The sequence below is a fragment of the Leucopleurus acutus genome, assembly GCF_964270905.1.
Source record: "Leucopleurus acutus genome assembly, chromosome: 14".
Classification (NCBI taxonomy): Eukaryota; Metazoa; Chordata; class Mammalia; order Artiodactyla; family Delphinidae; genus Leucopleurus; species Leucopleurus acutus.
This window is the reverse complement of record NC_139156.1, coordinates 53,734,803-53,749,769: the sequence shown is the minus strand read 5'-3', so window position 1 is coordinate 53,749,769 and position 14,967 is coordinate 53,734,803. Positions and strand designations below refer to the sequence as shown.

The 14,967-nt window shown below is 42.3% G+C and overlaps 1 protein-coding gene across 1 annotated transcript; it reads right to left on the bottom strand.

Moving 5' to 3' along the window:
* Positions 1-7,449: 7,449 nt before the first annotated feature.
* On the bottom strand, positions 7,450-14,424 carry TMEM254 (transmembrane protein 254). Its single transcript, XM_082853852.1, has 4 exons — positions 14,318-14,424; positions 13,065-13,168; positions 12,818-12,877; positions 7,450-9,176 (listed from the first exon to the last, which is right to left on the bottom strand). Exons 1-4 carry the CDS (start codon positions 14,405-14,407, stop codon positions 9,056-9,058), a joined length of 375 nt encoding a protein of 124 aa, XP_082709978.1. The 5' UTR covers positions 14,408-14,424; the 3' UTR covers positions 7,450-9,055.
* Between the last annotated feature and the right edge of the window lie 543 nt (positions 14,425-14,967).

The window sequence follows — 14,967 nt, the reverse complement described above, 5'->3', positions numbered from 1 at the left end:
AGCAACAGGGAATGTGGGCAACTCAGCTCTTTTTTGGCAAATTGTCAAAAATTAACTGGAAATCAGATTAAGTTACCAAACTCACACTGTCCTAGGAGTCCTTCTCAAGATGCCAAAATTTAGTAGCAATTGACATATGGCAACATATATATTACTATTCATTTAAATCAGAAATACTTGCTCACAAAACAGCAGTGTACATTTTCCAAGAACAGGCACAGCAAACACCTTGGAATTGTTGCCTGGAAGTGGGGGCATCAGGGAGATGGAGATAAAAGGAAATAAACAAAACGAGAAGGGAGTAGACACTGGGACTCACTGGGACCCTAGATTTATCTAGGGTAATATAGCTGGTAAGTATTGGGTAACAGTTTGAACATAGTTGTCACTCAAAAGCCAAGGGTGCAACCCATATATATGGAATCTAAAAAAATATGGTTCTGATGAACCTAGGGGCAAGGCAGGAATAAAGATGCAGACGTAGAGAATGGACTTGAGGACACGGGGAAGGGGAAGGGGAAGCTGGGACGAAGTGAGAGAGTGGCATGGACATATATACACTACCAAATGTAAAATAGCTAGCTAGTGGGAAGCAGCCACATAGCACAGGGAAATCAGCTCAGTGCTTTGTGACCACCTAGAGGGGTGGGATAGGGAGGGTGGGAGGGAGGCTCAAGAGGGAGGGGATATGGGGATATATGTATACATATAGCTGATTCACTTTGTTATAAAGCAGAAACCAACACACTATTGTAAAGCAGTTATACTCCAATAAAGATGTTAAAAAAAATAAAAAGCCTAGGGTGCTACTCCGTTACACCCTGCTGCCTTTTGCTCTTAAGTGGAAACACCCATTACAATAAAAGATTGAAATGTGACTTGTTATTTATCAATTCTCTCAGAGGGTTGCTGTGTTGTTACTTTTCCCTTAGAAAGTAGAATACCTGCAAGATTCCCTCTTAGGGAGCTTTCTCTTTATCAGATCTTATCTTTTTGGGGTGATTTCATTTCCTAGTAGCAGGAAAGATAAGGTTAATTCATCTCGGGTTTTCTGAGGTTGTATCAAGGTGAAAAATTCTAGTTCATTGAGATTTTAGAGGACTCTAGAGGGTTAGAAAGTGGAAAGTTCCTCAAACTTTAGTTCTTTTTTTTTAGATGTTGGGGGTACGAGTTTATTAATTTATTTATTTATTTTTGCTGTGTTGGGTCTTCGTTTCTGTGCAAGGGCTTTCTCTAGTTGTGGCAAGTGGGGGTCACTCTTCATCGCGGTGCCCGGGCCTCTCACTATCGCGGCCTCTCTTGTTGTGGAGCACAGGCTCCAGACGCGCAGGCTCAGTACTTGTGGCTCACGGGCCTAGCTGCTCCGCGGCATGTGGGTTCCCTCCAGACCAGGGCTCGAACCCGTGTCCCCTGCATTAGCAGGCAGATTCTCAACCACTACGCCACCAGGGAAGCCCTAAAGTTTGGTTCTTTTTTAAAAAATTTATGTCTGGTTGACTTACAATATTATATTAGTTTCAGGTGTAGAACATACTCATTCAATATTTTTATAGAGTACACTCCATACAAAGTTATTATGAAATACTGACTAATTCCCTGTGTTGTACATTACAACCTTGTTAACATTTATTTTATACCTAGAAGTCTGTACCTCTTAATCCTTTTCGTCTATTTTGCCCCTCCTCCCAACCGGCTCCCTTTGGTAGCCACTAGTTTGCTGATTATGCTGAGTAATGTCAGCAACTGCGGCTCCCAGTCAGCCGGGAGATAGCAAGGGTAAACAACTGATACACTTACAACCATTCCATATCCACACAATCATTCCATACAGTATTCATCAAGTTACATCACATATTTAATACTTTATTATAAAATAGGCTTTGTACTAGATGATTTTGCCCAACTGTAGGCTAATGTAAGTGTTCTGAGCATGTTTAAGGTAGGCTAGGCTAAGACATGACGCTTGGTAGGTTAGTTGTATTAAATGCATTTTCTTTTCTTTTTTAAAAATTTATTTATTTTTGGCTGCCCTGGGTCTTCGTTGCTGCGTGCGGGCTTTCTGTAGTTGTGGTGAGCGGGGGCTACTCTTCGTTGCAGTGCGTGGGCTTCTCATTGTGATGGCTTCTCTTGTTGTGGAGCACGGGCTCTAGGTGCACGGGCTTCAGTAGCTGTGGCATGCGGGCTCTAGAGCGCAGGCTCAGTAGTTGTGGTGCACGGGCTTAGTTGCTCCGTGGCATGTGGGATCTTTCCAGAACAGGGCTTGAACCTGTGTCCCCTGCATTGGCAGACGGATTCTTAACCACTACGCCACCAGGGAAGCCCCTAAATGCATTTTCGATTTACAGTTCAATGTACAGTGGGTTTATTGCAACATAACTGAAGAAGCTCTATATTTCAACTTACTCTCATGCCCAGTTCACTTATCCTTCTGCCCTCCCTCCCAAACACACATACACATATACCCATCATGGAAATTGGCTAGAATGTATATAATTTAAATTTGGGCTTGTTTATATCCTTTTATTTTTCTTTGATGCCTCTCCTCCCTCCCTACCCTATATCTCTGGCAGCATTGCCTGACTTTTTTCCCTTTTATTATTTAAGGACTTTTTCCAAAAGTGTTTTCAACGTGGGTCTTTTTGTGTGGCAAACATTCTGAGCCCTTGAAGGCAGGGAATCTTTTTCCCATCACTTTCTCCTGTTTGAATGATAATTTGGCTGAATATAAAATTCTACATTCAAAGTAATTTTTCCCCAGTACTTTTAAACTATTTTTCACTGTCTTCTAGCATCCAGTGTAGCTGTTTGATGTCTGTTCCTTGTCATTCCTTTGGAGGTGATCGTTCTTTCTCTCTGGAAACTTAGAATTTTCTCTTTGTCTTGATTATTCTCAAATTTTATTGTTGTGCCTAGGGATTGGTACGCCTTATCTCTTTTGTTTGGCCCTTTATAAGTCATTTCAAATAAGGTCATTTGGGGGAAATTACTCTCCATTATTTCTTCAAATATTTCTTCCACTCCATTTTATTTTTCTCTCCAACTGGAACTAATACCCCTAGGCGTTGGCATTTCTATGTGTATCATCCACATTTCCAGGCTTTTCTTTTGTATTTTATGTTTTGTATTTTCCTGTGAGACATCCACAAGCTTGAGTCTACAAATTCTTTCTTCAACTACATCCATTCTATTTCACTTGTTCTATTTTCATTTAATAGATTCTTTATTTCAACTATTTTATTTTTCATGCCTAATATTTTCACCTAGTTCTTTTTTGTGTGTGATTTCTTATTTGTATATCATATTGCTAACATATTCTCTTATTAACTCCTTATGTCCTACTTAAAGAGGATTTTTAGATTCCGGGTCCCTATGTTCCAACACTTCTGTTTCAGATGACGGGTGTGGCTCAACTTATGCTTGTCATTCTCTGCTGTCCAGTGCTTTGGGCCTGTGATCTTGTTTTCCCTTGGGGCATCAACCAGCAGATCTGATAATGCATTGGGGGAGGGCTAAGGCCAGGCCCTAGTCTACACTGAAATCAGTGATTTAAAGATGAGAATTCAGGAACCACAGAACCCTTAAAGAGTCCCTGTTTGATACCATTCCATTGGTCACTCTTTTGCCTGAGGTTTTCACTTTAGAACCTTGAGGAAGAAATTACAATGTAGTCCACAATCCTTGTGATTTGATTGGGAGTATAGGGGAGTGATTGCCTGAGGGCTGTCAGCCTGTTTTCATGAACTCTCCCCCATCACCCAGTGGGGCTTTGTGTTGCTAATATCAGGAGAAGCTGCCATGGACCCTGCTACTGCCCACTTCTGTGCTGAAGGGTCAGGCCCGTAACTGTCTGCTCAATTTGAGGGAGAGACAAGAACAGCAGATGAAAAGTTCTCCACCAACCTAGTTCTCCCTGCTGCCCAAGGCTCCCCTTTCTCCACCTCTACACCAATTCTAGTCTTCTGTCCAGGATGGTGGGCGGGAACATTCCCTACATTTTCCCTTTGGTTTTAGGAATTCATACTTCTCTCATGTGTTTACTGTTTCTTCAAGTTTGATCTTGGGAGGAGTCAGTGGCCTGAGCTGGTCAGCCATTTGGGCAGGGATCTCCCCTCAGTGTCCTCAACTTTAAATTGTTACCTCAAAGAGTTGTGGATGTTCGGTATTTCATATCGGTGTCTAGAATAAAAATAAATATTTGAAAAATATTGAGTTCTTTTTTACTTTCAAAAGACCTCAATCCCAAACTTTTATTCTCAAGGAGGGAGGAGTATGCAGATATGCCAACTGGCTAATTTCATCAGCTTTTTAAAAATTCTTTTTTAAAAATCGAAGTATACCTGATTTACAGTATATATTAGTTTCAGGTGTACAACATAATGATTCAAAATTTTTATAGATTATACTCCATTTGAAGTTATTATAAGGTACTGGCTATATTTCTTGTGCTGTACAATATACACTTGTAGCTTATCTATTTTATATAGTAGTTTATACCTTTTAATTCCCCATCCCATCTTGTCCCTCCCCCTTTCCCTCTCCCCACCGGTGATCACTAGTTTGTTCTCTATATCTGTGAGTCTGTTTCTGTTTTGTTGTATTCATAGCGTTTTTAGCCCCACAGCAGTGCTTTTCGCCGATTGTCAGGACTCCAAGGATTGTTTACAAGTGCTGAGCTCCCGGTGAGGGTGTTTAGCTGTGCTTCTTATTGACACAAACATGTTGTCATGTCTAGAAATCAACCCCAAGCCTCACGAAATCAGGGTCAAACCATTTGGGTTCTTATTCTAAATTTTCTCTAAAAATCTTACTACTCAAAGTGGTCTGAAGATCACCAGGGAGCTTGCTGGACATGCAAAATCTTGGACCCGCTCCACACTCACTGAATCAGAGCCTGAATTTTCACAAGATCTCACAGAATCCATCTGCACCGTCAAGTTTGAGAAATTCAGGATACATCATCACCCATGACCAACCTTCCAGTAAAAACTATACTCTTGATTCATGTTACAGTTTACAAAGTTGGTTTACATAGATGATTTCATTTAAATTTACTATTTTATCTTCATCCCAGCCACAATGTAAAATTATTCTTATTCTTTTTAATGATGAAATTGAGGTCCAGGAAGGTGACAGACTTGCCTAAAATCCTGTGTCTGGAGCCAGGTAAATCCCAACTTCAGTCTCAGTGGATAGTAGAATACTTTTTGATTATTAATAGCGTGCTGAATGTAGCATTAGTATGCGTGGTGATTTTAGGTATCCATGTAAAGTATGCTTTATTCTCATATGTATCAGAGAAAAATATAATGAACAAACTAACCAGGTGTGGCATTTCATAGTTATTATTGCTTAAGGAGATTTGTGTTGTGAGGGTGGTCCTTCCATGTCCGAGGTTCAGGGAACATTTCTCTATATTATAGATGTCACTCCTCTCTTTTATTTACAGCAATGTCAAGATTTCCATTTTAGTGACAATTTATATTGAGTAAGTTTTTATTTACTACAAACATCCAGTGCAATGTGTTGGTACAGGAAAAAGTAAAAGTTCTTTCATGAATATTTCCCTGAACAGTATTAGTACACCAAAGGTATTTTCCACAATCCAACTTTATGCCTTACTACAAACAGAAATGGAGCAATTAGTATACTCAATCCTATTCAGAAAGCTTAAGAGCCATCTTTTTTTAAAAATAAATTTTTTTTATTTTATTTTTTATTTATTTATTTTTGGCTGCGTTGGGTCTTTCTTGCTGCGCATGGCCTTTCTCTAGTTGTGGCGAGCGGGGGCTACTCTTTGTTGCAGTGAGCGGGCTTCTCACTGCAGTGGCTTCTCTTGTTGTGGAACACAGGCTCTAGGTGCACGGGCTTCAGTAGTTCTGGCACGTGGGCTTCAGTAGTTGTGGTTCACCGGCTCTAGAGCTCAGTAGTTTTGGCGCATGGGCTTAGTTGCTCCGTGGCATGTGGGATCTTCCCAGACCAGGGCTTGAACCCGTGTCCCCTGCATTGGCAGGAGGATTCTTAACCACTGTGCCACCAGGGAAGTCCCTTAAGAGCCATCTTAAAATGTTTGTGGATAGAATTGCAAATACAGTATTTTGGATAGGATTTTCAAGTGTCCACCGTGGAATCAGACTATAGATCTTCATAAAGAGAAATGTGAAATGATAAGTACACACTCTCATTGTCCAACGTTGAGAAAAAAGGAACCATAATTTTCAATTCGATGTGGACAAGGAACCTTGCAGAGAGAAGGGTCTCATAGACTTACAAATATATTACTCAGGCGCCCTAGATTCTTTTTTTGTCTGTGCTGATAAGAAGGAAAGGAAAAATGATATTTACAACCCAGGCTGCTCAACTAAGAGATTTAGTTAACAAGGTTCCAGCAAGGGCCCTGAGCAACAATAACAATGTGATTGCATTCCGTGCTCTAACCTTAAAGGCAGGTTCTCCAACGTTTCTTTGGCGTTTTCAGGCCCTCCATGTAAATACATACAGGCTCCCAGATGGCAAGTTGTTTTGCTAAAGAACCTCTTTACACATCTAGAGTATAGCCTCTTAAACTCAAGACTTGTTTTAAAACCATGGCTTATAAAACGTTTGGAGTTGGATTGCAATGGACTCATAAACATGTTGAATGTAGGAAATAGTGTTAGTTTATAAATCTGGCCTGTTTTTAGGTTGTGAGGTCATTAGTTTTCTGTTTTTGTTCCCGCCATTGGGCTTGCTTTTTTGTCCTTCCAAACTATACTTGCCCTTGATATATTTGGGGTTTTAGTCTGTTTGCCCTCCATGGTTGTTTCCAACAAGATGCCTCTGGCCTTTTCTCATCCGAACTCAACATAGATGTTTCCCCTGTATCACCACTGTGACTGCAACACAAAGCTGTCTCTTTTTGGTTTTTGCTTTAGACTTCTAGGCTCCTGGACTGCGGGGGAGGAAGAGGCAGAACATGAGATCCAGTTAGTCTGGCCTCTGTGTGTTACCTCACCTCCATGGGATGCAGCTTATGGGTCTATAAAATGAATGACCTGCACTGTTTGCTAAGATCTTTTTTTGCTCTAGGCCATGATAATACCCCAAATAATGTAACAGCATTTTATACTTTTGGCATTTAAAAAAAATCAGAGTACTCCTTTCACTTGCTGCAGACTACATCAAACACTGAATGAGATGTAGTGGAAACAGGGGGCCAATCCTGCAATGAAAGGAGATGCTCATGTCCACCCACAACTTGGTGTACGTGGAGGAGTTAAGTGGACTATAGACAGCCCTAGCAACGTAAGGAAGACCACATGTCCTACAACTAGGGCATTCTGCATTTCTTTATCAGTGAAAAAAAAATCCCTGCTACAAAGTTCCAGAATAGAGTCTTTTTGAGAAAGAGTAGAGTCAAATGTGTGACAATACTATCAAAACTGACCAAAAAAAGCATTTGATTGGAGACACAATTCACAACATTTTATTCAAGTTAATACATTTCATTCAGTAATCTGCCATATTATCCTTGGCACCATTAATAATAACCCCTTAATCACAAGAGAAACAGAGGGAAAGACTGGGATTTATGTGCAGAAGTTGATTTCCACCAAAACCAGTTCATAGTCCATCATCTTTCATGGTTGTGCTTTTACTTGAGGCCTCTTTTCTGGGGGAAGGGGGGCTGTTTCTCATAAGTGTTTGCTTAAAACAAATAACATGACCTACTGTGTCATCGAAGGAAAATAAGGTCTAGTCCCTAGTGAACAAGCAGGGGGTCCTCCAGGAAAGGAGCCCTAAAGGCTCCTTGAGGTGAGTCAGTAACCCTCCTGCCCCAGCCAGTCAGTAGTTAAGTTATAACCAGGTGAATGAGAGAGGTAGTAACTAGTTGGAGAACCCATAGTGTAGACTCTCTAGAACAGGAATGGCTGAGTGAGTCAGAACTGGAGGGAGACATCTACAGTGTCTGGAAAAAGTGACCAAGAATAGGAAAGTGTGAAAAAGGTACGGGTTTCCCACCAGGGGACCCACAGAAACATGGCGGTACCAGTCAAGGGCAGTCCTGCGCTTTTCTCTGATGCAAGGGTACACTGAATGTGTTCTGCAGTTTTCAGATAAAAATTGGAATGATGCTGAACAACTGCAAAGTGAAATCAGAGTTTCCCTCCTTTGTTCGGTAAACACTGAGAGAACACCTGTGTGTGAGGCAATGGGACAGGTGCTAGAGGAAAAAACGAAGCTGTCTTAAGATGTGGTCCTGACTTGAAGGTGGACATCAGATCCTGCACGTACAGAGCACTATATGTCGGAGGGTCCGAGTGGAGGGAAGCATCACTTCTGGCTGGCAGCAGCAGAGAAAGCATTCCCCAGTCGTTCCTTCTTGGTTCCCAGGATGTCCTCTGTGCCTGTGTCACCTCTTGGCCCGCCCCATTCCAGGCACTTGCTTGTCTTCCTCATCTTTCTCCATAATCTGAAATGGAAGCCTGAAAGGAGAAGATCCCGCCTCACAGGTGTCTAACAAATGTGGGTGGAACTCATGTGTTATGGAAGTGTCACTCTATTTTGGTCCAGGTGGGTGGGAAAAAAATTGGGGGAAAGGAGAGCTGATAAGATGGTGGTGGTAAGGGTAAGGTGTTTTAATCAGAAGGTAGGAGCAAAGATATCCCAACAAGCAAACTTAGTATGTGGCTTAAACCAGGAGACAGGGAGAATGCCAACACAGCCAAGGACCGCAAGAAGGTAGCTGGAAGCCCTCTGCCAAATAGGATAGTCTGCAGAACTGGGAAGCTAAAATCTGTTCCTACTACCTACTCAAGTTTAACCAGAGCAGATGAAGAAAACAGTGAATAACTAGAGGGTCGTAACTTTCTAGAAAGATCAAGTAAACACAGCACCCCCCAAAAAAGGTGAGGCTGAATGTCAGTGTAGAGAAAGCTTTTGAACATCTTTTTTCTCTCCTAGGAACTTTATATGCTATATTTTCTCTCTTTTTTAAAATTGAAGTGTAGTTGGTTTACAATATTATATTAGTTTCAAGTGTACAAAACAGTGATTCAGTTTTTTTTGGATATCTTTTTTAAGTTTGTTTATGGCGTCTCGGTCTGTAATCAATCAAGTAATAGAGAGATGCCATCCCAAAAAGGAACGTCTGCAGGAACCAGAGGAGTTGAGTCCAACTATTCGTGATGCCTTTAGACCTAAAAAAAGAGAAAAATTTATCCACCAGAATTTTAATGTTATGGTTTCACAGAAGTTATTGTCTTCTAGTTTTTTAAAAACGTACTCCTTCTATTTTCATGGGGCTTATTTTGCGCTCTCCTCCAGCTTACTAACTTGAATGCTTAGTTCATTGATTTTCGTTTTTCTTGTGCATTTAGAATGGTACACTCTTCCCTGGGAAGCAATCTGGCTACTGCCTAGGACATGGTATTAGGAAACTGTTTCTCACGTGATTTTGATGAGCATATAGGGTTAGAAAGCACTGGGATGGCTTCAAAGCAAGTGTTTTGGACCAGATGTAAATCTAGCTTGGCCAACTACCAGCTTGACCTTGGGCAAATCACTCTCTCTCAGAATCAGATTTTTCGTCTGAAAAATAGGAATAGTGGTATTTATCTCACCAAGTTTTGAGATGATTTTTGAGATAAGTTATCCAAAGTGATTAGTAAAGGGCCTGGCACATGGTAATAATAAATACCTGTTTATACAGCCATTCAAACGAAACTGCTGAACACCAAGCTCAAAAGAAAATGGCCCAGATGAAGGGAATGGTTTGCTACAGTCTCATCTGTATATAAATAAGTCTCATGTGGATGCCTTTTCATTTAAAACAAAATTTTAAAAAATATATGTAAAAATATATAATTTTCTACACTAACAGATTAAAGGAGAAAAATTACACGATCATCTTAATAAATGCAGAAAAAGCATTTGATAAATTTCAACATCCATTCTCAATACAAGTTCTCAGAAAACTTAGAAGGAGAAGGGAACTTCTTTATTCTGACAGAGAAGGTCTATACAACTCTAGAGAAAACACGAGGCAGAATGCTGAAAGCTTTCCCTTTGATTAGGAACAAGGCCAGGATGCCTACTGTCACCACTTCTGGTTGACACTGGACTGGACGTACTAGCCAGTGCAACGAGGGCAAAAACATAAATAAAAGGTATACGGAATTGAAAGGAAGAAATAAAACTGTCTTTATTTCTAGAGACAATTGTGTACCTAGAAAAAATGAATCTTTTAAATTATTAATGATGAACTATTAGATGAACAGATGAACTATTAGAACTAAAAAATGAATGTATCAAGGTCACTGGGTGTGAGGTCAGTAGAATCAACTATCTTCATACATTCTACCACCAACAATAGAAAAATGAAATATATATGAAAGTGAGCCAGGATGTACAAGAAATTCACGTTTACGCAGCATTATTTATAATAGTCAAAAAAAAAAAAAAACAAACCCAAAACTAGAGGCTTAAAAGTCTGTCAGAAGGAGGATTTGTTAAATACATTAAGGCACATCTATATAATAGAATACTATGTACTAATGAAATGAGGTAAATTTATAGGTATAGACACAGGAAAACAGGCATATATGACAATAGAAAAAAGTTATACAAGAGTTTATATCTATATGTATATAGATATGGTGGCTATAAAGTCGAATGTTCAGTCAAGTCTTATGTCTGATTAAATGGAATTCATCAATTTCTTTTTATTGCTGGATAGTGGGATGTGGGGTAGGGCTTCCAATTGTTCTACATGTCTTCATGATTCTTTCACTTAAATGTATTCGTTCATAAGTCAAAAGGAATATTCATTCTGGTTTACAGTCACCAATGATACACTGCAACACGTTAGGCCATAAAGAAATGATTTCAGGAATGTGAGAATAGTGCCCTAACCTCTCTATGCCTCTTCTCCCACTGCCTATCAAAGAACTTGAGAGCAGGATGTTCAATTTGAGTCTTTTCGTTTTCATTAGAGGCTCCAAATGACGATAACAAAATAGGTGTAAAGTACTCCAACACTATAATGTGGAGGGCTGGACCACACACCTCCGAGCTAAGCTCTCACTGAGAGCCTGAAGAGGCCGTTACAAGGAGGTATTAGTGCTGCGGCACTTCCTATCCCAAGTCAGCCCAAAGAACAGCTTCAATGGAACCACTCAGCCTGGCAAGAGTCCCCAGTAATTTGAGGGAGGCTTAATATCTAACTCAGACGTTTAACTACTGGTACATGGCTGCCCAGGGAACTGCACGCACTTGCAGATTTATCCTGCTGGACGGATAAGGAAGCTGTCGTCGTGAGCCTTACAGGTCTTGTGGAAGGGCACTGGCATGGGTGAGCTTAAAAGCAACCCCGCCCCAGAGGCCTAACTAAAGGGTAGAAGAGATCTCAATAAAAGGGAAACTGCCCCCCACCACGACCCCATTACAGATCCTAAGGGAAAACTGCAGTGACATACTGACTGAGGTCTGAAGGAACCATCAAGGGAACTGCAGAAGGGAGATCCCTAGTGATGGGCGGTTTCTCAAAACTCCACCAAGGCTCCTTTGGAGAGAGAGTCACCAACGGGTATGCAACCACCACAGCACCCAGCTGCCTGATCACGAGGCAGACTGTGCTCTGCTTCCGCTAACTACTCCCAGCACCCCTAGGGGCCACAGGCAGCTGTCGCTAGTGAACAGGGAACAAAGCTGGAATGAGAGGGAAGACACCAACTACCCCCTCTTCCCCACAGCAGGCTGCTGAGCCCCAGCTGGAGGAGAACAGATGTTCTGAATTAGATAAAAGTTCATAGTTTTAATGAATAGACTGGACTTGACCAGATAATATGAGATAGTGACTGGAAAATCTATGGACCTGCTTCAGATTTCGTCCAGGGTTAGGGTGGGAGACAGACGGTAATCCTTGGGGGAGTGGAGACGGGCGAAAAAATAAAGCTGCTCTCTCCTCCTCTCCTACAAAGTCCAGCTTGTTTAATAAACCAGAAGGTGGAGGAACATAATCTATTTAAATCAGTTAGCACTTGTCTGGCATATGTGTACCCAAGAAGTATTCATTACTTTTATTATTAAAACAATAAAGTATCTTATTTTCCACTTTTAGAAGTAATACCACAAAAACAGAGGTGGTAATTAATCTTGACCAGAAGAAAAATAATCAATTGCAAAGCAATCTGGCATTACTATAACCATCTCTTTCATTACACCATACTTTCTGTGTGCTTACATAAAGTCTAAATGTAAAGAAAAGCTTTTTCAGTTCTCTCACATTGTATTATCCTGCACTGGCAACTGTAGAGTAGGGTCTAGTCGCAGGACTTTTAGCCTGCAGTGCATCCCAGAATCACCTACAGACCTTGAAACAATAACATGTTCCTACCTCTGAAGCAAGGCTACTACATTAGGATCTCTGGGCCTGGAAACCAGAGAAGTGAATGTTGAGAAAGCTCCTCAGGTGATTCAGTGGTGAAACTAGGCTGAGAATCATTGGGCTAGGTCAATACAGCTCTTTTTCAAACTAGAAGGCAGCCTCCTAATCTTCTCTTCTACTTGGGGCTATACAGAGACTTTTGAAAAAAAGAAGAAAAATCATCTAAATTAAATGACTAAATAATTGACTCATTAACACAAATGGATCCATTCATTAACTATTTACTGAGTACTCCCTCCGGGTACTGAGAGAGGCTCAGTATTCGGTGTGGGGATTCAACTCTACCTGAGAGTGTTCTCGGCCTACAAGTGCATGAATTATTTAAATGTGGCTACTCTCAACTTATATTAGATACCAAGAGAAAAGCCACAAAGACCTATTAAAAACACTTACTTGCACAATACAATGGCATACAAGGACTCTCCCACGTGAATCAGCCACGCAAGCCAATACCTGAAACAAAAGTCAGCCTAGTTTAAGGTGATGGTTCTCTGCTGATGAAATCTAACACAGAAACCCCCAAGAGAAAGGTGCTTTCATGTGAACAAGCACCACTCTCAGAAGGCAACCAGGGGCCTTCCAGGTCTACGGGGACACTGGAGCTGCAGGGTCCACACCCCATTGCTGCAGCTCTCCTTACCAGCTGTGCAGGAGGGTGTGATGGTACTCCAGCAGGTACTGAGTGAAGGGGCCCAGCGGCCCTAGGCTCTGATAAGGAATAGCCTCAGGCCAGAAGACCACCCACTGAAAGAGAACCAGAAGCACAGAATGCCTATTAGGTCACTTAAATCTATCTTTAACCGAGGCTATTAAATAATCCCGATTCCATAAGAACAAGTAACAGGCCAAAGAAACTCTGAACTAAGTCATCTGGGCTTCCATTCTTTACTTCTATTTTCTGAAAGCGATTCTAGTGGGAGATTTAGACTGAGGAAACTCTGTGGTTATCAGATTTTGTGCCCAGGTTGGCTGGCTTCTGTTATTAATGACTTACACAATTTAGTCCTCAACCTACTTTTCTGGGTATCTTTCCTGTATCCTTTAAATGAATTCTGTCGGCCAAACAAAAGTCGCTGCTCCTCTCAGTAGAGATTCTCTGTCTTCATGATTCCACATCTATGTCATAACATGTATATCCTCTCTAACTCTTCTTGCCCATTAAATTCTACCCATCCTTGAGGTTCACCCCCATTTTCCAAGCAATTCCAACTGCCTCAAACATTCTGCTTTGGAAGCCCTATCCTGACTTGGCAGGCCTAGAACTGTCCGTCAACTTGACCTCCTTCTTCTTGAGTTCTATTCAAACCTAGCTAAGCCCTAGTAACCGTGGGGACGCAAACACACGTACATTTTCAAGCATAAAGCTTGCAAGCCCACCGACCTTCCCCTTACGCCAATAACCTAGGCAAGCGCCAGGCGCGCAAGCGCAAGACCCCGCCCCCCAACAGCGCCCCTCGCCCTACGGGAGCCTGGCGGGCCAAAACAGATGCACCCCGCCCTACACCTTACCCCGAAATATCCCAGCCCCAGGACCGTGACCAGCGAGGGCAGCGGTTTGGCTGTACGGAAATAGGAGGTAGCAGCCCCACCGGCGTTCGACTTCGCCACCACCATCTTGAAAGATCTAGACACCGAGTCATGGGGTGGGGAGTATTCCCTGCCTTCATATAGGGAAAGCGTGGGCAACCGGTTTCTCAAGATCTCAACACAGGCGGAAGGCGCGGGCAGACGGGTGCGCCTGCGTCTTCTTCCCGGGTCTAGTCCCCTGGCTTAGAGCGCTCGAGAGCCGCGATTGCGCCTGCGCGACCTCTCCGTGTCGTAGGTGCGGATCTTGTGGCTCAAGGCAGCACTCTGTCCCCTCGCATGGCCTTGCCCGGGGCCCGCTGCCCTTACCGTGTAATAGCCAAAGGAGAGGGTGATGACAGTGACCCAGAACAGACTGCTCCTCTGGAAGTACGTCTCATCTCCTCCTGCCTTCCCCATCGCTGCAGCACGTCCCAGGGAATGCCGAGCAGGCCACCTCTGCTCTGGAGGAAGGAAAGGACGGGGGCGGGGCCATGGCAAACACTCCTCCCTCCTCTCACCTACCTCCCCAGAGGGAGAAGAGTCAGTGGGCCTGAAACTGAAAACGAGTCTCCATCGGCTCTGGCCTGGTGGGCTGGGGAGACCCCTCTCTGAGTGTCACTTTCTGGGGCTTAAGATAATGGTGTTGGAATAGATGGTGCTTTATGCTCTTAATGACTATGGGTCTAATTTTTGAACTTCAGCTCTGCTGTGTTCTGTGGGAAATGTAAAAAAAAATAATAAATAGAAAGTGCAATTAAATAGACTTGGGCTACTGGAAGGGGGAACTCTCACACTCTGTGACGTTAGCAGAGGCTGATAGGGAGAAGACCTGTCTTCTTTCCCGGCAACGACTCAGCCAAAGAAAACCCATGGACTCTTCGTTTTTTATAGCCTTCCCAACTTCCTTTTCTTCTTACAAGTGTTGTAAGAAGAACAACAATGTCCCTGGGGGGGACACACGACCTGTGCTGTGGCTC